Genomic DNA, 23492 nt, shown 5'->3' with positions numbered 1-23492 from the left:
ATGAGATCACAGGATAATGATGAGAAGGCCACGTGGAGATTATAATGAGAAGACCACGTGGAGATTATGAGAAGACCATGTGGGGCTTGTAATGAGAAGACCACGTGGGGCTTGTAATGAGAAGACCACGTGGAGATTTATAATGAGAAGACCACGTGGAGATTATAAGAAGACCACGTGGGGATTTATAATGAGAAGACCACGTGGAGATTATGAGAAGATCACGTGGGGATTATCATGAGAAGGCCACGTGGGGCTTGTAATGAGAAGACCACGTGGGGATTATAATGAGAAGACCACGTGGGGATTACAATGAGAAGATCACGTGGGGATTATCATGAGAAGGCCACGTGGGGCTTGTAATGAGAAGGCCACATGGGGATTATCATGAGAAGGCCACATGGAGATTATTATGAGAAGACCACAGGGGAAATTATAATGAGAAGGCCACGTGGGGATTATAATGAGAAGGCCACGTGGGGATATGAATGTTCTTAGAGGGATTGTCCCCAGTTGGTCTGGAGGGAGGAGTCTTTATTTTTGCCCCGTCCCGGAGGTGCCCTGGCTAACCTTCTCATCCTCCCCATTCCAGGTCCGCTCCCCTCACCATGATTGAAGTGGTGGCCAAGCTGGTCCGTGGTCCAGTCTTCCTGGCCGGTGAGCCTCTGGAATGTATAGTGACCTTCACCAACCCATTGTCAGCCCTCTCCACCTCCGCCAGCAGGTAGGTGTCCTCTGTCCTCCCTGGTCTATAGGGGAGGGGAGAACATGAATCGGTTTGGTAGATTTGTCCACTTAAAGGGGAGTTCCAGTTGAAAAATAAAAGTCATGTAAATGGCGCCCCTTACCCATCCCCCGTCCTTCGGTGTCCTGACCACGGCTGGTCTCACCGGCATCTTCAGTGTGGTCACCCGGCTAGAACAACATGCGGCTTCACAGCCGGTGCCCACTGCACATACGTGTCACGTGTCCCAGAAGACTACGAGGGGGGAGGACAGTGGGATCGGGTACCTGCCAAATTCGGGTACCCCCTCCCCCCCGCTCCCCAAAGGTGCCAATCCTTAATGGGGTGCGGGGGACAAAGGCTTAAAGCCGAACTTCCGCTTTTGGGTGGAGGGAGATAACCCCTGTCAGGTGTCCCCGTAGGGAGAGTTCACTTCCTGTCTGAGAACCAAAGCAGGAAGTGAGGGAATCCCCTGTCAGGTGTCCCCGTAGGGAGAGTTCACTTCCTGTCTGAGAACCAAAGCAGGAAGTGAGGGAATCCCCTGTCAGGTGTCCCCGTAGGGAGAGTTCACTTCCCGTCTGAGAACCAAAGCAGGAAGTGAGGGAATCCCCTGTCAGGTGTCCCCGTAGGGAGAGTTCACTTCCCGTCTGAGAACCAAAGCAGGAAGTGAGGGAATCCCCTGTCAGGTGTCCCCATAGGGAGAGTTCACTTCCTGTCTGAGAACTAAAGCAGGAAGTGAGGGAGTCCCCTGATTGGCTGCCTTGCACCGCTGCACCGGATTCTGAGTGTTCCGGTCTTCGTAAATCTCTCCCAGAGAGAAGGTGAATCTCCCCAACAGGGACAAAGACGTGACAGGGGATCTGATCCATCTCCGCTCCGCCCACGAGGAACAACAAATCCTGAACCCATACGTCATGTATAGTAGCCACATGCTGCAGCTGGGGAGCCCCCTGTTAGACACATGATAGTGCTGGGCTTCCTTGTTGTGTGGGTCAGAGGAGCCCCCTGTTACATAGAGACAGATGATAGTGCTGGGCTTTCTTGTTGTGTGGGTCAGAGGAGCCCCCTGTTACATAGAGACAGATGATAGTGCTGGGCTTTCTTGTGTGGGTCAGAGGAGCCCCCTGTTACATAGAGACAGATGATAATGCTGGGCTTTCTTGTGTGGGTCAGAGGAGCCCCCTGTTACATAGAGACAGATGATAGTGCTGGGCTTTCTTGTTGTGTGGGTCAGAGGAGCCCTCTGTTACATAGAGACAGATGATAGTGCTGGGCTTTCTTGTTGTTTGGGTCAGAGGAGCCCCCTGTTACATAGAGACAGATGATAGTGCTGGGCTTTCTTGTTGTGTGGGTCAGAGGAGCCCCTGTTACATAGAGACAGATGATAGTGCTGGGCTTCCTTGTTGTGTGGGTCAGAGGAGCCTCCTGTTACATAGAGACAGATGATAGTGCTGGGCTTCCTTGTTGTGTGGGTCAGAGGAGCCTCCTGTTACATAGAGACAGATGATAGTGCTGGGCTTTCTTGTTGTGTGGGTCAGAGGAGCCCCCTGTTACATAGAGACAGATGATAGTGCTGGGCTTTCTTGTTGTGTGGGTCAGAGGAGCCCCTGTTACATAGAGACAGATGATAGTGCTGGGCTTCCTTGTTGTGTGGGTCAGAGGAGCCTCCTGTTACATAGAGACAGATGATAGTGCTGGGCTTTCTTGTTGTGTGGGTCAGAGGAGCCCCGTTACATAGAGACAGATGATAGTGCTGGGCTTTCTTGTTGTGTGGGTCAGAGGAGCCCCCTGTTACATAGAGACAGATGATAGTGCTGGGCTTTCTTGTTGTGTGGGTCAGAGGAGCCCCCTGTTACATAGAGACACATGATAGTGCTGGGCTTTCTTGTTGTGTGGGTCAGAGGAGCCCCTGTTACATAGAGACAGATGATAGTGCTGGGCTTCCTTGTTGTGTGGGTCAGAGGAGCCTCCTGTTACATAGAGACAGATGATAGTGCTGGGCTTCCTTGTTGTGTGGGTCAGAGGAGCCTCCTGTTACATAGAGACAGATGATAGTGCTGGGCTTTCTTGTTGTGTGGGTCAGAGGAGCCCCCTGTTACATAGAGACAGATGATAGTGCTGGGCTTTCTTGTTGTGTGGGTCAGAGGAGCCCCTGTTACATAGAGACAGATGATAGTGCTGGGCTTTCTTGTTGTGTGGGTCAGAGGAGCCTCGTCACATAGAGACAGATGATAGTGCTGGGCTTTCTTGTTGTTTGGGTCAGAGGAGCCTCGTCACATAGAGACAGATGATAGTGCTGGGCTTTCTTGTGTGGGTCAGAGGAGCCCCCTGTTACATAGAGACAGATGATAGTGCTGGGCTTTCTTGTTGTGTGGGTCAGAGGAGCCCTCTGTTACATAGAGACAGATGATAGTGCTGGGCTTTCTTGTTGTTTGGGTCAGAGGAGCCCCCTGTTACATAGAGACAGATGATAGTGCTGGGCTTTCTTGTTGTTTGGGTCAGAGGAGCCCCTGTTACATAGAGACAGATGATAGTGCTGGGCTTTCTTGTTGTGTGGGTCAGAGGAGCCCCCTGTTACATAGAGACACATGATAGTGCTGTGCTTTCTTGTTGTGTGGGTCAGAGGAGCCCCGTTACATAGAGACAGATGATAGTGCTGGGCTTTCTTGTTGTGTGGGTCAGAGGAGCCCCCTGTTACATAGAGACAGATGATAGTGCTGGGCTTTCTTGTTGTTTGGGTCAGAGGAGCCCCCTGTTACATAGAGACAGATGATAGTGCTGGGCTTTCTTGTTGTTTGGGTCAGAGGAGCCCCTGTTACATAGAGACAGATGATAGTGCTGGGCTTTCTTGTTGTGTGGGTCAGAGGAGCCCCCTGTTACATAGAGACAGATGATAGTGCTGGGCTTCCTTGTTGTGTGGATCAGAGGAGCCTCCTGTTACATAGAGACAGATGATAGTGCTGGGCTTTCTTGTTGTTTGGGTCAGAGGAGCCCCCTGTTACATAGAGACAGATGATAGTGCTGGGCTTTCTTGTGTGGGTCAGAGGAGCCCCGTTACATAGAGACACATGATAGTGCTGGGCTTTCTTGTTGTTTGGGTCAGAGGAGCCCCCTGTTACATAGAGACAGATGATAGTGCTGGGCTTTCTTGTGTGGGTCAGAGGAGCCCCGTCACATAGAGACAGATGATAGTGCTGGGCTTTCTTGTTGGTGGATCAGAGGAGCCCCCTGTTACATAGAGACAGATGATAGTGCTGCGCTTTCTTGTTGTGTGGGTCAGAGGAGCCTCCTGTTACATAGAGACAGATGATAGTGCTGGGCTTTCTTGCCCCTCCCTAAGGCTACTCTCAAACTGCTACTTGCAAAAATGGTCATGTGTTTTTCTTCCACTTTTTTCAACACAAAAATGGAAGCAAGATGGATCAGTGTGAAAGCAGCCTTAGTTACACACAAGCAGATGGTAGTGCTGGGCTTTCTTGTGTGATTCAGGGAAGCCCCTGTGCCCTCTGTTAGTCAGTTACACAAGCAGATGGTAGGGCTGGGCTTTCTTGTTAATTCAGGGGAGCCCCCCCCCCCCCCGCCCCGTTAGTTACACAGAGGCAGATGATAGTGCTGGGCTTTGTTGTTGTGTGATCCATGGAAGACCTTCTGCCCCCTGTCAGTCAGTTACACAAACAGATGGTAGTGCTGGGCTTTCTTATGTGATTAAGGGGAGGTTGGTTTTTTTTGTTGTGTGATCCATGGAATATTTCCATAATGGGAGCACAGATGGCAATGAAAACCTGACAGACCTGGGCCAGGCTCAGATCTGTGACCGCTGTTCTGATTGTATGTTGCAGTGAGACTCTCGCCTGGGCCAGCGCTCAGATCCATTGTCAGTTCCATGCCAGTGACAGCCGGGTTCAGCTTCCAGCCAGCGAGGAGCCCAGACAGGACGTCCAGGCGGAGAATGAGACGGTCTTCATCCCTAACAGAGGTAAGTCTGGCCCCGGGGCCCCCTGGTGTCTTTGTGCCTACGTTCTATCACCCTTGTTTTCATCTTTCAGGTGAACGGGGTCAGTGTATCCTCTCCACTCCACCCAAGATCCTCTTCTGTGACCTGCGCCTGGACCCCGGGGAGACCAAGTCCTGTAGGTGGTCTGTACACAGGAGACAATCTCCATCATTGTTGTATCTTCTCCAGCAGACGATGATATGTTTTCTCTTTCAGATTCCTATAGTGAGACATTACCTCTCTCCGCACCCCCGTCCTTCCGAGGTCAGTCCGTGAAATACGTCTACAAGCTGACCATTGGCTGCCAGAGAGTCAACTGCCCAATACAACTTCTACGAGTCCCATTCCGGGTCCTCTTATTGTACGGTGAGAGGTCAGAGGTCACAGTGACTGTTCTGTTTCAAATGCCTTTCTATGCACTGATATACTTAAACCCAGTCTGTACGGACAGCATGGTCACCTGCTGACTCGGCACCGTCCACAGGCAGCTTCACTCCTCAGTGAGACGCAACAACTAAATCCAACCCAAATTTACGTAAAGTGGTTGTAAAGGCTCCAGGATTTTTACCTTCATGCATTCTATGCAGCAGTCCTCCCAGCTTCCCCATTACTTACCTGAGTCCCATCCAGATCCAGTGATGTGTACAGAACAGGTGCGGACTGACCATTTGGAAATTCGGACACTGCCCGAGGGCCCGGGGTCAGTAGGGGGCCCCATGAGATGCCCCTGGTACCTTTTTCGAAGACTTTTTTGAGTTTGGGCAAGAACACAGGGGCCCCATGATCCCCTATTGTCCGGGGGCCCCATGAGTTGTCAGTCCGCCTTGGTAGAAAAGCCTCTGCTGTCCCAGGTCTCTACCTCCTCATTGGCTGAGACAGCAGTGGAAGCCATTGGCTCCCACTGCTATCACAGCCAGTGAGCCAATGAGGAGAGAGATGGGCAGGGTCAAGCCGCTGCTCTGTGTGTGAATGGATACACAAAGCAGCAGCACAGGACTGTGCCTGCTCAGGTGCCCCCATAGCAAGCTGCCTACTATAGGGGCACCCGACAGGAGGGAGGGGCTAGGGACCTGAGAAGTGATGGATCTGGGCTGCTCTGTGCAAAACCACTACACGCAGCAGGTAAGTGTAGACATGTTTTGTTATTATTTTTTTTTCTTCAAAACCAAGTCTTTAGTATCACTTTAACATTTGCAGTACAGAGGATGTGTTTTCAGCCTTTTGAAGTGTAAGAAGACAACAGCTTTCCTATGCCCTGTCTTTGAGAAATACTAACACTGACAGAGGAAACTTGGAAGATGTGGGAATGGTGTAGCTAGGACTAAATTCACTAAACAGGAGGGGTGGACAAAGGAGAAACCAACATCACATTAGTAAACAAGTTGCAATGGCCAGAAACCACCTCGAGATGGCAGCATTCTACAGAACAATAACAGCATACAGTTAGATGCAACATAGGAAAATGACATGAACTGTATGGTGAGGTCAGAGGTCACCTGTTTACATCAGCTGTGATTTTAGCTGTTTGTCTACATATCTGCGTTTCAGACCTCCCATGCCCCGCCCTGCCCCGCCCCACCATGCCCCGCCCGGCTCCACCTTCATTGACCCACGAGTTGAGTACACAGTTTAGGAAAGTCAGAGGGAAGTTGTAAGCCCCTCCGAGTCCGGGAAATCCAGGCAGTTGGAGTTTATTGGCGGGCTCCATGTTCCTATCGTGACCTTTAACCCCCGGTCAGAGCTGTCTGTGTTCAGGACAATGATGGGGGTTGTGATTGGTCTTGTTTCCAGCCCTCCAGGGTTTCCAGCCTTCACAGGAGGACGAGGTGGCCCCTTCCAATCCCTTCCTGGAGGAAGATGAAATGTCGAAGAAGGACTCGCGCCTCCTGGACTCCGCTGTGGAGATTCTCATGGCTGTGACATCACGGAGGACATTACGTAAGTGACTGATGATGTCATCCCCATCCTTCCCCAGGACCTGTCTGTGGAACCCGGTGATGTCAGCGCCGTGCTGATTTCTGCCCATCACAGGTCCAGTCATGGCGCCGTACGGCACGCTGCTAGAGGCTTTCCTTGTCCTAAGATCCAACATCTGACGTGTGAGCGGGGAGATCACTTACTACATTGTTACGTCTTCCAGATTGGGGGACGTACAAAATACACACCCACCCAGTACAGGGGGGGGGGGCATGGCGTAGAGGGGGGGGGGGACATGGTGTGTAGGGAATAGTAGAGGGGGGGGACATGGAGTGTAGGGAATAGTAGAGGGGGGGGACATGGTGTGTAGGGAATAGTAGAGGGGGGAGGGGACATGGTGTGTAGGGAATAGTAGAGGGGGGGGACATGGTGTGTAGGGAATAGTAGAGGGGGGAGGGGACATGGTGTGTAGGGAATAGTAGAGGGGGGGGACATGGAGTGTAGGGAATAGTAGAGGGGGGGGACATGGAGTGTAGGGAATAGTAGAGGGGGGGGACATGGTGTGTAGGGAATAGTAGAGGGGGGAGGGGACATGGTGTGTAGGGAATAGTAGAGGGGGGAGGGGACATGGTGTGTAGGGAATAGTAGAGGGTGGGACGACATGGAGTGTAGGGAATAGTAGAGGGGGGGGACATGGAGTGTAGGGAATAGTAGAGGGGGGGGACATGGAGTGTAGGGAATAGTAGAGGGTGGGACGACATGGAGTGTAGGGAATAGTAGAGGGGGGGGACATGGAGTGTAGGGAATAGTAGAGGGGGGAGGGGACATGGTGTGTAGGGAATAGTAGAGGGGGGGGACATGGAGTGTAGGGAATAGTAGAGGGGGGGGGACATGGTGTGTAGGGAATAGTAGAGGGTGGGACGACATGGAGTGTAGGGAATAGTAGAGGGTGGGACGACATGGAGTGTAGGGAATAGTAGAGGGGGGGGACATGGAGTGTAGGGAATAGTAGAGGGGGGAGGGGACATGGTGTGTAGGGAATAGTAGAGGGGGGAGGGGACATGGAGTGTAGGGAATAGTAGAGGGGGGAGGGGACATGGCGTGTAGGGAATAGTAGAGGGGGGAGGGGACATGGAGTGTAGGGAATAGTAGAGGGTGGGACGACATGGAGTGTAGGGAATAGTAGAGGGGGGGGACATGGAGTGTAGGGAATAGTAGAGGGGGGAGGGGACATGGTGTGTAGGGAATAGTAGAGGGGGGAGGGGACATGGAGTGTAGGGAATAGTAGAGGGGGGGGGGGACATGGAGTGTAGGGAATAGTAGAGGGGGGAGGGGACATGGAGTGTAGGGAATAGTAGAGGGGGGGGGGGACATGGAGTGTAGGGAATAGTAGAGGGGGGAGGGGACATGGTGTATGCTGCAAGCTTAGTGGGACTCGAGTAGTAGACGTCCTTCATCATATCTTCTCCCATCCAGGGGAGGGTCTGGTCATGGTGTCGGGGTCCTATGCAGAGGGTCCTATACAGAGGGTCCTATGCAGAGGGTCCTATACAGAGGGTCCTATACAGGGGGTCCTATGCAGAGGGTCCTATACAGAGGGTCCTATACAGAGGGTCCTATGCAGAGGGTCCTATACAGAGGGTCCTATACAGGGGGTCCTATGCAGAGGGTCCTATACAGAGGGTCCTATACAGGGGGTCCTATGCAGAGGGTCCTATACAGAGGGTCCTATACAGGGGGTCCTATACAGAGGGTCCTATACAGAGGGTCCTATACAGGGGGTCCTATACAGAGGGTCCTATACAGAGGGTCCTATACAGAGGGTCCTATGCAGAGGGTCCTATACAGGGGGTCCTATACAGAGGGTCCTGTGCAGAGGGTCCTATACAGAGGGTCCTATACAGGGGGTCCTATACAGAGGGTCCTGTGCAGAGGGTCCTATACAGAGGGTCCTATACAGAGGGTCCTATACAGGGGGTCCTATACAGAGGGTCCTGTGCAGAGGGTCCTATACAGGGGGTCCTATGCAGAGGGTCCTATACAGAGGGTCCTATACAGAGGGTCCTATACAGGGGGTCCTGTGGTGATCCTACCCCTGTGCTTCCTCCTACAGATCAGTATAACATCAGTAACACACGAGGCCGAGTCGGGACCTTCTGTATCTTTAAGACGGTTTATAAGATCGGAGAAGATGTCATCGGAACCTTCAACTTTTCTGATGGTGAAATCCCCTGCTTACAGGTCAGTGATGTCCTACTGGCTGCTGGTTTTAGTTAGCAGGTGCCTCAGCTGCATGACCGGTTGCTATGCGGTGCCGGACCGGTTGCTATGCGGTGCCGGACCGGTTGCTATGCGGTGCCGGACCGGTTGCTATGCGGTGCCGGACCGGTTGCTATGCGGTGCCGGACCGGTTGCTATGCGGGGACCGACTGGTTGGCCTTACTATCTCTCCCAGGCTTCCAGAGGAAGGATCGGAAGCCTAAGTCTGTACCTGACTTTCCCCAATCCAGGGGACTCTTGTGTCAACAGATGCCCAAAGGTTCCCTTCCTTGGACCCTACAGCCCAGGATCCATACGCTTGCATGCAAATCTTAATGGGTGTAGATTCATTCTGCCCCTTCAATGTCTGTTGGAACCTTGCAGAGATTTGGAAGTTTTGTGTCCTGGATGTGTGGTTGCAGGAGGTGGTTTCTTCTTGTATCTCCACAACGTCTGGCTGTTCTCCATCAAGCAGTTTTGGGCATCATTGCATTGATACCTCCTTTGGATACATTTCAGGTGTTTAATTTCAACCATTTCATGGTTTTCAGACCCTGTGGGGTGCTGAGGCTATCAAAGACCTAAAAGCCCTAAGTGCCCTTGCACCCCCTTACACAGAAGGTCTGGACAAGGATGCCTTTCGGCTTGGAATGGGCTTACGCTGATGCAAATGAATCAGAGATGACTGGGGAAAATGGGTTTGTGATGGTAAATCTCCCAAATATCCATGGAGGCTAGGAGGTCTCCTTGATGGAGAGAGATCATGACCTACTAAGTGGATTCCATCTGTTCCATCCACTCGGTTGGTGTAGGCATGTTGATCAAGGTCAGGATGGAATCCACTTGGTAGAGCATACTCTCTTTTCATCGAGTAGACTTCCTAGCCTCCATGGATATTTGGGATATTTGTCCCGTCCCCATTTTCCCAATCGTTGTGAAGCTCAGAGGCATCCTTGTCGTTGGGTATCTAGATGACCTTCTATGGAAACAGCCATTGTTGGACCTGGACACCAATGTGATCACAACACTGCGGACACTGGAGGAGTTTGGTTGTGAACGTTCTCCCAAGTTCATATGCATCACTTGACATATTTAGGATTAGTCCTGGTCACTGTTCAGGCCAGTGTTTTTCTGCATTAAGAAAACTTTCAAACCCCAGCCTCTGGCTTTGCAGCTCTGTTCCCAAACCCGACCCCCTCTCAGGAGATGTTCTTGGGGCTTATGGTCTGCTCATCCAGTTCCTTTAGCCTAGTTCCTCACCAGATTCCTGCAAATGAACCCTTTAGGTCTGGAACACATTACTCCTGTCTGTAGACAAAGAGATTGCTTACGTCCTCAGACCAGGACTCTGGTGGATTTTCTACCCCACGTTGATGGCGGGCAGATACTTCCTTTCTTTGAGATGGAAGTGTGACAGACCCAACCCAGGACAGGGGCTTTTTGAGGGGACTAGGGGCTAGCTTCCTGCCCACTAATTAAGGCCCATGGAGAGAGCAGACCATTCTGTAATGATGGACAACAACGTGGTGAGGCTTGGATGAGTTCTCTGCATACAGACAATAAGTCTTCCTTGCTGGAGTGGATGGAAAGATGTAATAATCTTGTACAGGTTACCGGTCAGAGGCAATATGGGGCCCTCATGCCCACTGGGTTGGAGAAGCTCCTCTATTTGGACGGAAATATTTATCAACAATCCCCGTCAAGTAATCCATGAAGATAAATCAATTCCACTGTTCCATCTGTTGGAATATTGGAAGAGTTTTGTCTCATGGTGGACAGATTATACAAGTGATAGTCAGCGTGTGTCATGGACTTTGTGTCTTCAGGGGTGGGTTTGTTGCCGGGTTGTCTGGGGTGGGCTCCCTGGCTAATCAAAGCTTTGTCTCAGTGCCTGGCTGCTGCTTAGCTTACTGTTCGTTTAGATGTCCGTTGGCTGCACTGTTGTGATCAAGCTCTTACATAATCAGTGTGGGATGTTTATCTCAATGTGCAATATTTGTTTTATTGTTCATGTGGGGACTGCCCCTATTTCTGAGTGTATAAAAATCTGTGTTTTCTGTCCAATAAAGAGTCCCTGTTTGACATCTAAGCTAGTCTCGTCTAGTCTTGGGTGCAATGCCCGGCTATGATACCTTGGTCCTGTGTCCCAGGTGGAGGATGTCTGAATACTTCCTTCCTGATGGAGGAGTCTGAATACTTCCTTCTGGCCAGCTGACTCCTGCCCATACCATCCCCCACCAGGGAAGCTCACTTCCACCCATCACCTCACTATGCATTCCAGCCACACCAACCACATGGGACAGACACTTCTGTGCCCCTTTTCTTCAACATGGTGCTAATATCGCCAATACCAGCCTTCTCAACCTTTCCATGCTTGAGGAACCGCCCTGCCCCCTCTCTTTCCTCAAAGCTCAGCTCTCATTGCCCCCCATTGTGGACTGTACAACTGTGCACCTTAGGGGGCTAAGACTGCCATTCATTCCAGTACCTCCAGGTCTGCATAGATGTGCAGCTTAATGAGATCCATCCTTTGCTTAGGCTGTGCCAGAGTTGGGTAGATAGGAATCTACTACAGTGGTGGGGGTGGTGGAACACCCTGAGGACTTCTTGCAGAACCCTGGTATATCCTGTGGAAATAGACATGTGCAGACCAGAATCATTGCCTGTCCCCGTTGTCCTGTGTGTGAGCTGACTGTGAGTTCTCTATGCACAGTATTCAGTGTCTCTGCAAACTGAGGAGAGCGTACAGGAGGAGTACAGACGTTCCCGCGGACAACCTGTATCCATCAGCACCCACGCTCAGCACCATGAATCCTGCCTGCATACCGCCAGCAGCAATTTCGGCCTCCCTGTCCCATTGAGCTCCTGCCCGGGCTTCAGTACCAACATCGGTGAGTGATGAGTGTCTGGAGGTGTGGTGAGGAGATGTCTGGGATATGATGGGGAATACACTGATGGATATGGAGGTCATACCGGTTGGGTTTATCCTTCCTCATGGGTTTTACATGCAATGTGTGGTGAGGAGACATCTGGGATATGATGGGGAATACACTGATGGATATGGAGGACATACCGGTTGGGTTTATCCTCCCTCATGGGCTGTGTATGAAATGTGTGGTGAGGAGACATCTGGGATATGATGGGGAATACACTGATGGACATGAAGGACATACCGGTTGGGTTTATCCTCCATCATGGGCTGTGTATGAAATGTGTGGTGGTGAGACATCTGGGATATGATGGGGAATACACTGATGGATATGGAGGACATACCGGTTGGGTTTATCCCTCCTCATGGGCTGTGTATGAAATGTGTGGTGGTGAGACATCTGAGATATGATGGGGAATACACTGATGGATATGGAGACAGACCAGTTGGGTTTACCCTCCATCATGGCTGTGTATTATGTGGTATGGGTGGGGGGAGGGGGTCAGGACTATGCCATTAGGGTCACCTCTCTTTTCTTCTCTCCATCTTGCAGTATCACTGAAGTGGCGCCTGCACTTTGAATTTGTCACTGCCCGGGAACCGGTGGAAGCGCCTACCGTACCAGAGAACCAATCAGAGATCATCACATGGACAGGAGCTGAACACATTGACGTGGACACATTCAGCTGGGACCTGCCCATCAAAGTTTTACCCACCAACCCTTTACTGGCCTCTTACGTGTCTCCGGCCTACTCATCCCAGTCCATCTGTATCTAGCAGTGGGACCATGCTGGGATTGGTGGGAGCTAAGTGGGGGGGGAGATAAGTGGGTACTCCCTTCTGTTGCCCTAAAGGAGGGGCAGATTCCTTGTATACTGATCCCCTTCTCTCTGCCTTTCTGCAGTGGGAGGAGCATTCTCAATTATTCTTCCTATTTCTCTTTATAGCCTCTCCTTCCAGTGGGAGGGGCACACTATAGCTCTTTCCTCTGTGGGTTTTCCTGCAGTGGGAGGGGCACACTCTATAGCTCCTTCCTCTATGGGTTGTCCTACAGTGGGAGGGGCACACTCTATAGCTCCTTTCTCTGTGGGTTGTCCTGCAGTGGGAGGGGCACACTATAGCTCCTTCCTCTATGGGTTGTCCTGCAGTGGGAGGGGCACACTCTAGCTCCTTCCTCTGTGGGTTGTCCTGCAGTGGGAGGGGCACACTCTAGCTCCTTCCTCTGTGGGTTGTCCTGCAGTGGGAGGGGCACACTCTAGCTCCTTCCTCTGTGGGTTGTCCTGCAGTGGGAGGGGCACACTCTAGCTCCTTCCTCTGTGGGTTGTCCTGCAGTGGGAGGGGCACACCTCTATAGCTCCTTTCTCTGTGGGTTGTCCTGCAGTGGGAGGGGCACACTCTATAGCTCCTTTCTCTGTGGGTTGTCCTGCAGTGGGAGGGGCACACTCTATAGCTCCTTTCTCTGTGGGTTGTCCTGCAGTGGGAGGGGCACACTCTATAGCTCCTTTCTCTGTGGGTTGTCCTACAGTGAGAGGGGTACATTCTATAGCTCCCTCTTTTGGGTTGTCCTGCAGTGGGAGGGGCACACCTCTATAGCTTCTTTCTCTGGGTTTCCCAACAGTCACTTGAACACATTCTATAGCTCCCTCCGCTTGGTTGTCCTGCAGTGAGATGGACACTCCATAGCTCCTCCTCTTGGTTGTCCTGTAGTGGGAGGGGTACACTCTATAGCTTCTTCCTCTGTGGGTTGTCCTGCAGTGGGAGGGGCACACTCTATAGCTCCTTTCTCTGTGGGTTGTCCTGCAGTGGGAGGGGCACACTCTATAGCTCCTTTCTCTGTGGGTTGTCCTGCAGTGGGAGGGGCACACCTCTATAGCTTCTTTCTCTGTGGGTTGTCCTGCAGTGGGAGGGGCACACCTCTATAGCTTCTTTCTCTGGGTTTCCCAACAGTCACTTGAACACATTCTATAGCTCCCTCCGCTTGGTTGTCCTGCAGTGAGATGGACACTCCATAGCTCCTCCTCTTGGTTGTCCTGTAGTGGGAGGGGTACACTCTATAGCTTCTTCCTCTGGGTTGTCCTACAGTGCAAGGGGTATGCTATAGCTCCTCCTCTTGGTTGTCCTGCAGTGGGAGGGGAACACTATAGCTCCTCCTCTTGGTTGTCCTGCAGTGGGAGGGGAACACTATAGCTCCTCCTCTTGGTTGTCCTGCAGTGGGAGGGGAACACTATAGCTCCTCCTCTTGGTTGTCCTGCAGTGGGAGGGGAACACTATAGCTCCTCCTCTTGGTTGTCCTGCAGTGGGAGGGGAACACTATAGCTCCTCCTCTAGGTTGTCCTTCAGTGGAAGGGGAACACTCTAGCTCCCTGTTCTGGGTTGTCCTGCAGTGGGAGGGGAACACTATAGCTCCTCCTCTAGGTTGTCCTGCAGTGGGAGGGGAACACTATAGCTCTTCCTCTGGCTTGTCCTGCAGTGGGAGGGGTATACTTTATAGCTCCTCCTCTGGGTTATCCTGCAGTGGAATTGAAACACTCTATAGCTCCTCTTCTAACTTTTCCTCCATTTTGAGGGGGGGGCGCTCTCTAGTTTTTATCTCTAAATTCTGCACTGGGAGGGGAACACTCTGTAGCTCCTCCTCTGGGTTGTCCAGCTGTGAGAGGTCTACTCATGTATAGTACGTGGGGACAGACTGTCTGTCCCATTGGGTGGAGTAAGGTGTGTTTGGCCCCCACAGTTTGCACTCCTGTGCAGTATGGGGGGAAGACTGGCCCAGTGGGGTGAAGTAAGGTGTGTTTGGCCCCCACAGTTTGCACTCCTTTGTAGTGTGGGGGGCAGACTCTCTGGCCCAGTGGGGTGGAGTAAGGTGTCTTTGGCCCCCACAGTTTGCACTCCTGTGTAGTGTGGGGGGCAGACTGTTTGGCCCAGTGGGGTGGAGTAAGGTGTGTTTGGCCCCCGCAGTTTGCACTCCTGTGTAGTGTGGGGGGCAGACTGTTTGGCCCAGTGGGGTGGAGTACGGTGTGTTTGGCCCCCACAGTTTGCACTCCTATGTAGTGTGGGGGGCAGACTATCTGGCCCAGTGGGGTGGAGTAAGGTGTGTTTGGCCTCCTGTATAGTATGGGGGCAGACTGTCTGGCCCAGTGGGGTGGAGTAAGGTGTGTTTGGCCCCCACAGTTTGCACTCCTGTGTAGTGTGGGGGGCAGACTGTCTGGCCCAGTGGGGTGGAGTAAGGTGTGTTTGGCCCCCACAGTTTGCACTCCTGTGTAGTGTGGGGGGCAGACTGTCTGGCCCAGTGGGGTGGAGTAAGGTGTGTTTGGCCTCCTGTATAGTATGGGGGCAGACTGTCTGGCCCAGTGGGGTGGAGTAAGGTGTGTTTGGCCCCCACAGTTTGCACTCCTGTGTAGTGTGGGGGGCAGACTGTCTGGCCCAGTGGGGTGGAGTAAGGTGTGTTTGGCCCCCACAGTTTGTACTCGGTGTGAAATCTATGAATTGGTGGAGTAGTCCGCCATTTTGTTATAGATCAGTGTAGACACGGAGGTGGAGCAGAGTGGTTTATTGGGTGCTAAGTGGTCATACACAGTTTACAACATAAACACATTATCGTAGTCCTGGGGGGATGCCAGGGTCTGGCGGGCACATAGCTGGCCGCGTGGCCCTTTATGTGGATAGAAGCTGCAGGGAGCCAGCCACATTGTAATGGATATACAGGGCTCCCCAGGAATCGGATTTAGGAAGCTGGTAGAGCGCTCACAGTGGTCTGGTAGACATGGAAAGAGAGCTCACGGATTGCAGTCTATCTGCCGAGTTGGGTGGGGTAGATGGACTCTGGAGTGGGTTCCGGGGTCCCGGCTGAGCCCCATTCGTAGTCTGCGCTGTGCACACATGGAAGGCTAGGATTGGCCTTCTGAACGACAGAGATGTGACAGGTCTGAGGGTCATAGCGAGCTTCACACCACGATGGGAAGTCGATGGGGTGCTGTGTTCTGTAGAGGAATACAGAATAGATGGTTAGCTCTGCAGCCCACTGTCCCTCTCCTGTACATTGTACTTATAAAAGGGAACCAAGGCCCTAAGTCATGACACTGCAATGGTACTCAAGGCATGCTAGAATGACCTCTAATTGACCAACACTGACTGATGATGTCAATTATGGGGTATTCATATCATTGGAAGTAAATCCCCCAAAACCTGCAATACCCGAGGGGCCACTTTAGGATGCCTTAAGTTCTATTTCAGCTTCATGAATCTGGGGACTGGAAGATGAAATGTATTTATCTGTTTTGTTTATAAGATCAAATAAAATTCACTTTTTATTATTTAAAGTTTATATCTCCATTGTGAGTGTGAAATGGTTAGATGGTGTCGTATCTGTGGTCAGGTGATCGGGGCTGTACTGCCTGTGTGTGGTCAGGTGATCGGGGCTGTACTGCCTGTGTGTGGTCAGGTGATCGGGGCTGTACTGCCTGTGTGTGGTCAGGTGATTGGGGCTGTACTGCCTGTGTGTGGTCAGGTGATCGGGGCTGTACTGCCTGTGTGTGGTCAGGTGATCGGGGCTGTACTGCCTGTGTGTGGTCAGGTGATCGGGGCTGTACTGCCTGTGTGTGGTCAGGTGATCGGGGCTGTACTGCCTGGGTGTGGTCAGGTGATCGGAGCTCTACTGCCTGTGTGCGGTCAGGTGATCAGAGCTCTACTGCCTGGGTGCGGTCAGGTGATCGGGGCTTTTCTGCCTGGGTGTGGTGAGGTGATCGGGGCTCTACTGCCTGGGTGTAGTCAGGTGATCGGGGCTCTACTGCCTGTGTGTGGTCAGGTGATCGGGGCTCTACTGCCTGTGTGTGGTCAGGTGATCGGGGCTCTACTGCCTGGGTGTGGTGAGGTGATCGGGGCTCTACTGCCTGGGTGTGGTCAGGTGATCGGGGCTCTACTGCCTGGGTGTGGTCAGGTGATCGGGGCTGTACTGCCTGTGTGTGGTCAGGTGATCGGGGCTGTACTGCCTGTGTGTGGTCAGGTGATCGGGGCTGTACTGCCTGTGTGTGGTCAGGTGATCGGGGCTGTACTGCCTGTGTGTGGTCAGGTGATCGGGGCTGTACTGCCTGTGTGTGGTCAGGTGATCGGGGCTGTACTGCCTGGGTGTGGTCAGGTGATCGGAGCTCTACTGCCTGTGTGTGGTCAGGTGATCAGAGCTCTACTGCCTGTGTGCGGTTAGGTGATCAGAGCTCTACTGCCTGTGTGCGGTCAGGTGATCAGAGCTCTACTGCCTGGGTGCGGTCAGGTGATTGGGGCTTTTCTGCCTGGGTGTGGTGAGGTGATCGGGGCTCTACTGCCTGGGTGTAGTCAGGTGATCGGGGCTCTACTGCCTGTGTGTGGTCAGGTGATCGGGGCTCTACTGCCTGTGTGTGGTCAGGTGATCGGGGCTCTACTGCCTGGGTGTGGTCAGGTGATCGGGGCTCTACTGCCTGGGTGTGGTGAGGTGATCGGGGCTCTACTGCCTGGGTGTGGTGAGGTGATCGGGGCTCTACTGCCTGGGTGTGGTCAGGTGATCGGGGCTCTACTGCCTGGGTGTGGTCAGGTGATCGGGGCTCTACTGCCTGGGTGTGGTCAGGTGATCGGGGCTCTACTGCCTGGGTGTGGTCAGGTGATCGGGGCTCTACTGCCTGGGTGTGGTCAGGTGATCGGGGCTCTACTGCCTGGGTGTGGTCAGGTGACCAGGGCTGGGCTGGCTGTGTGTGGTCAGATGATCATTTATACAGTGGGGAAAAAAAAGGTTTGATCCCCTGCACGTTGTGTAGGTTCGCCCACTTACACAGAAATGAAGGGTCTATAATTGTTATCATAGTTTATATAAATGACAGAGACAGAATATCAACCACAAATCCAGAAACCACACGATACAAATCTTATAAATGGAGTTGCAGTTCCGTGAGTACAATAAGTATTTGATCCCCTACCAACCAACAATGATTCTGGCTCCCACAGACTGGCTATGTGCTCATATAGTACACAGATCAGTCCTGTCCATGTAAGAAGGCGCTCCTAACAACAACTCGTGTGTAAAAGATACCTGTTCACAGAATCACCTCACTACCACCATGGGCAAGACCAAAGAGCTGTCAAAGGACATCAGGGACAAGATGGTAGACCTGCACAAGGCTGGAATGGGCTACAAGACCATCAGCAAGAAGCTTGGTGAAAAGGAGACAACTGTTGGAGCGAATATTCGCAAATGGAAGAAATACAAAATACCCATCAATCGCCCTCCTCGGCCTGGAGCTCCATGGAGGATTTCACCTCATGGGGTAAGGATGATCATGGGAAAAGTGAGGGATCAGCTCAGAACTACACTGAGGAGATTGTGAATGATCTCAAGGCAGGTGGTACCACAGTCACCAAACAAACCATTGGTAACACAATACACCGCCATGGATTCAAATCCTGCAGTGTCCACAAGGTCCCCCTCCTCAAGAAGGCACATGTCCGGGCCCGTCTGAAGCTTGCCAATGAACATCTAAATGATTCAGAGAAGGATTGGGAGAAAGTGCTGTGGTCAGAGGAGACTAAAATTGGGCTCTTTGGCATTAACTCAACTCGCTGTGTTTGGAGGAAGAGAAATGTTGACTATGATTCTGAGAACACCATCCCAACTGTCAAACATGGTAGTGGAAACATTCTGCTTTAGGGGTGTTTTTCTGCTAAAGGTACAGGCCAACTTTGTCACGTTGAGCTACCAATGGAGGGGGCAATGTATTGTAAAATCTTAGATGAACCTTCTTCCTTCAGCCAGAACACTGAAGATGGGTCGTGGATGGGTGTTCCAGCATGACAATGACCCAAAACAAAGGAGTGGCTGAAGAAGAAGAACATTAAGGTCATGGAGTGGCCTAGCCAGTCTCCAGACCTTAATTCCTATAGAAAATGTATGGAGGGAGCTGAAACTTCGAGTTGGCAAGCGACAGCCAAGATGCCTTAAGGATTTAGAGAAGATCTGTAAAGAAGAGTGGACCAAAATCCCTCCTGAGATGTCTGCAAACTTGGGAACCAACTGCAGGAAACGTCTGACCTCTGTGCTCGCCAACAAGGATTCCTCCACCAACTACAAGAAATGTCTCACCTCTGTGCTCGCCAACAAGGGTCCCTCCAACTACAAGAAACCTTTCACCTTTGTGCTCGCCAGCAAGGGTTCCTCCACCAACTAAAAGGAATGTCTGACCTCTGTGCTCACCAACAAGGGTTCCTCCACCAATTACAAGAAACATCTGACCTCTGTGCTCACCAACAAGGGTTCCTCCACCAACTACAAGGAACGTCTCACCTCTGTGCTCGCCAACAAGGATTCCTCCACCAACTACAAGAAATGTCTCACCTCTGTGCTCGCCAACAAGGGTCCCTCCACCAACTACAAGAAACCTTTCACCTTTGTGCTCGCCAGCAAGGGTTCCTCCACCAACTAAAAGGAATGTCTGACCTCTGTGCTCACCAACAAGGGTTCCTCCACCAATTACAAGCAACATCTGACCTCTGTGCTCACCAACAAGGGTTCCTCCACCAACTACAAGAAATTTCTCACCTCTGTGCTCGCCAACAAGGGTCCCTCCACCAGCTACAAGAAACCTTTCACCTCTGTGCTCGCCAGCAAGGGTTCCTCCACCAACTACAAGGAATGTCTGACCTCTTTGCTCGCCAACAAGGGTTCCTCCACCAACTACAAGGAACATCTGACCTCTGTGCTCACCAACAAGGGTTCCTCCACCAACTACAAGAGACATCTCACCTCTGTGCTCACCAACAAGGGTTCCTCCACCAACTACAAGAGACATCTCACCTCTGTGCTCACCATCAAGGGTTCCTCCACCAACTACAAGGAACATCTGACCTCTGTGCTCCCCAACAAGGGTTCCTCCACCAACTACAAGGAACATCTGACCTCTGTGCTCACCAACAAGGGTTCTTCCACCAACTACAAGGAACATCTCACCTCTGTGCTTGCTAACAAAGGTTCTTCCACCAACTACAAGAGACTTCTCACCTCTGTGCTCACCAACAAGCATTCTTCCACCAACTACAAGAAACATCTCACCTCTGTGCTCACCAACAAGGGTTCCTCCACCAACTACAAGGAACGTCTCACCTCTGTGCTCTCCAACAAGGGTTCCTCCACCAACTACAAGGAATGTCTGTACCTCTGTGCTCGCCAACAAGGGTTCCACCAACTACAAGAGACATCTCACCTCTGTGCTCGCCAACAAGGGTTCCTCCAACAACTACCAAGAAACGCCTCACCTCTGTGCTCTCCAACAAGGGTTCCTCCACCAACTACAAGGAACGTCTGCACCTCTGTGCTCACCAACAAGGGTTCCTCCACCAACTACAAGAGATGTCTCACCTCTGTGCTCACCAACAAGGGTTCCTCCACCAACTACAGGGAATGTCTCACCTCTGTGCTCTCCAACAAGGGTTCCTCCACCAACTACAGGAACGTCTCACCTCTGTGCTCACCAACAAGGGTTCTTCCACCAACTACAAGGAACGTCTCACCTCTGTGCTCTCCAACAAGGGTTCCTCCACCAACTACAAGGAACGTCTCACCTCTGTGCTCTCCAACAAGGGTTCCTCCACCAACTACAAGGAACGTCTGAATTCTGTGCTCGCCAACAAGGGTTCCTCCACCAACTACAAGGAACGTCTCACCTCTGTGCTCACCAACAAGGGTTCCACCACCAACTACAAGGAACGTCTCACCTCTGTGCTCACCAACAAGGGTTCCTCCACCAACTACAAGACACGTCTCACCTCTGTGCCCACCAACAAGGGTTCCTCCACCAACTACAAGACACGTCTCACCTCTGTGCTCGCCAACAAGGGTTCCTCCACCAACTACAAGGAACGTCTCACCTCTGTGCTCGCCAACAAGGGTTCCTCCACCAACTACAAGGAACGTCTCACCTCTGTGCTCACCAACAAGGGTTCCCCCACCAACTACAAGAGACGTCTCACCTCTGTGCTCGCCAGCAAGGGTTCCTCCACCAACTACAAGACACGTCTCACCTCTGTGCTCGCCAACAAGGGTTCCTCCACCAAGTACAAGGAACGTCTGACCTCTGTGCTCGCCAACAAGGGTTCCTCCACCAACTACAAGGAACGTCTCACCTCTGTGCTCACCAACAAGGGTTCCTCCACCAAGTACTAAGTCATGTTTTGTTTGGGGATCAGATACTTATGTTACTCCCTGTACTCCCTTTATAACATTTGTATGGTGTTTCTGGATTTTTGGTTGATATTCTGTCTCTATCTCCAGGAGATGAAATCCTTATTTCCCCCACTGTATTCTGCGTAGCTAAATGAGGACGATGTATTGTTGTAATGTGACAGGCCGACGTGTAGAGTGTGTGATTACTTACATCTCACAGCATCCAACTCCCACCGGGTGCAGACACGTACAGAGCTGACAGTCCTTGCCAAGCCATGATTCCCCCAATCCGTAGCTCTTCCCAGCATAGCGGCACAGTGCTGTAGGTAGGAGAGAAGGTCCATGTTAGACACACTTCAGCCTCTGACAGAGGAACAGACATGCATTTTACAGGGTCACATATTGCCACTGGCTTTGTGTTTGTTGGAGATGACCAGCAACAGTCCCTGTACAAGGCCAGTCCCCATCAACAGTCCCTGTACAAGGCCAGTCCCCATCAACAGTCCCATACAAGGCCATTCCCCAGCAACAGTCCCATACAAGGCCACTCCCAAGCAACAGTCTCATACAAGGCCACTCCCCAGCAATAGATCTATACAAGGCCATTTCCCAGCAATAGATCTATACAAGGCCATTCTCCAGCAATAGATCTATAGATCTATGCAATTCCATTTCCCAGCAACAGTCCCTGTACAAGGCCATTCCCCAGCAATATTCCCTTAAAAGGCCATTTCCCAGCAATAGTCCCTTACAAGGCCATTCCACAGCAACATTCTTATACAAGGCCATTCCCCCGCAATAGTCCTGTGCAAGGCCATTCCCCCGCAATAGTCCCGTGCAAGGCCATTCCCCCGCAATAGTCCCGTGCAAGGCCATTCCCCCGCAATAGTCCCATGCAAGGCCATTCCCCAGCAAACAGTCCCATACAAGGCCACTCCCCAGCAACAGTCCCATACAAGGCCACTCCCCAGCAACAGTCCCATACAAGGCCACTCCCCAGCAACAGTCCCATACAAGGCCATTCCCCAGCAATAGATCTAAACAAGGCCATTCCCCAGCACAAGATCTATACAAGGCCATCGCCCAGCAACAGTCACATAAAAAGGCCATTCCCCAGCAACAGTCCCGTACAAGGCCATTCCCCAACAACAGTCCTGTACAAAGCCATTCCCCAGCAATAGATTTATACAAGGCCATTCTCCAGCAATAGTCCCTTAGAAGGCCATTCCACAGCAATAGTCCCATACAAGGCCATTCCCCAACAACAGTCCTGTACAAGGCCACTCCCCAGCAACAGTCCCGTACAAGGCCATTCCCCAGCAACAGTCCTGTACAAGGCCACTCCCCAGCAACAGTCCCGTACAAGGCCATTCCCCAACAACAGTCCTGTACAAGGCCACTCCCCAGCAACAGTCCCGTACAAGGCCATTCCCCAGCAACAGTCCTGTACAAGGCCATTCCCCAGCACAAGATCTATACAAGGCCATTCCCCAGCAACAGTCCCGTACAAGGCCATTCCCCAGCACAAGATCTATACAAGGCCATTCCCCATCAACAGTCCCATACAAGGCCACTCATCCCAGTGCAATGATAATATACCCCAACACATCCCATAGACACAACACTCTATGTACAGTACAATGGCTGAGTGCCCTGTCAGGCGGTACCCACCTTTGGCCTGAAAGTAGCAGCGGCTGTGTGTGTATGGAAGGATGAGGAGGAGCAGCGCAAGAAGTGGAGGTGTCCGAGGATGCAGCATGCTGGAGGCTTCTTGGATGTAGGACAGATATCACTCCCCGAGGATATGAGGGGACCTGGCCTCTGTCTATGACTATGGAATGCTACCTGACTGCACCTGCTCGTGTCCCTGCTACCCCCTGTCCTGGTGTGCAGAGTGCCCCCTGTCTGGGTGATGGATGTTCTCGTACTGTCTCTCTCCGGGGTGCTCCCTGTCCTGGTGTGCAGAGTGCCCCCTGTCTGGGCGATGGATGTACTCGTACTGTCTCTCTCTGGGGTGCTCCCTGTCCTGGTGTGTGGAGTGCCCCCTGTCTGGGCGATGGATGTACTCGTACTGTCTCTCTCTGGGGTGCTCCCTGTCCTGGTGTGCAGAGTGCCCCCTGTCTGGGTGATGGATGTACTCGTACTGTCTCTCTCTCTCCGGGGTGCTCCCTGTCCCGGTGTGCAGAGTGCCCCCTGTCTGGGTGATGGATGTACTTGTACTATCTCTCTCCCTGTCGGTGTCTCTCTCTGGGGTGCCCCCTGTCCTGGTGTGCAGAGTGCCCCCTGTCTGGGTGATGGATGTACTTGTGCTATCTCTCTCCCTGTCGGTGTCTCTCTCCGGGGTGCCCCCTGTCCCGGTGTGCAGAGTGCCCCCTGTCTGGGTGATAGATGTACTCGTGCTATCTCTCTCCCTGTCGGTGTCTCTCTCCGGGGTGCTCCCTGTCCCGGTATGCAGAGTGCCCCCTGTCTGGGTGATAGATGTACTCGTGCTATC

At 52.2% G+C, this 23492-nt stretch overlaps 2 protein-coding genes across 4 annotated transcripts; one reads left to right on the top strand and one right to left on the bottom strand.

Moving 5' to 3' along the window:
- The first annotated feature begins 558 nt into the window (after positions 1-558).
- Positions 559-16133, top strand: RGP1 (RGP1 partner of RAB6A GEF complex). 3 transcript variants are annotated; one of them, XR_016308585.1, is made up of 9 exons: positions 559-724; positions 4564-4700; positions 4771-4854; positions 4935-5084; positions 6510-6656; positions 8749-8876; positions 11608-11785; positions 12377-14195; positions 14239-16133. XR_016308585.1 is itself a non-coding variant. In XM_089663153.1 (8 exons), the coding sequence occupies exons 1-8, from the start codon at positions 609-611 to the stop codon at positions 12598-12600; spliced, it is 1164 nt and encodes a 387-aa protein (XP_089519279.1). In that variant the 5' UTR covers positions 559-608; the 3' UTR covers positions 12601-16133. The 3 variants fall into 3 exon arrangements, 1 of the variants encoding a protein (XP_089519279.1); XR_016308586.1 differs by having other exon boundaries at positions 12377-15124; positions 15186-16133; XM_089663153.1 differs by having other exon boundaries at positions 12377-16133.
- Positions 15356-22810, bottom strand: LOC149434978 (prostate-associated microseminoprotein-like). The gene is made up of 3 exons (XM_089663154.1): positions 22670-22810; positions 21210-21318; positions 15356-15800 (listed from the first exon to the last, which is right to left on the bottom strand). Exons 1-3 carry the CDS (start codon positions 22755-22757, stop codon positions 15611-15613), a joined length of 387 nt encoding a protein of 128 aa, XP_089519280.1. The 5' UTR covers positions 22758-22810; the 3' UTR covers positions 15356-15610.
- Positions 22811-23492: the final 682 nt, after the last annotated feature.

This window comes from Staurois parvus, unplaced genomic scaffold, assembly GCF_062004578.1.
Source record: "Staurois parvus isolate SC_StPar_1 unplaced genomic scaffold, SC_StPar_1.0 ptg001635l, whole genome shotgun sequence".
Classification (NCBI taxonomy): domain Eukaryota; kingdom Metazoa; phylum Chordata; class Amphibia; order Anura; family Ranidae; genus Staurois; species Staurois parvus.
The sequence above is the reverse complement of the archived record's forward strand: the minus strand, read 5'-3'. Positions and strand labels throughout refer to the sequence as shown.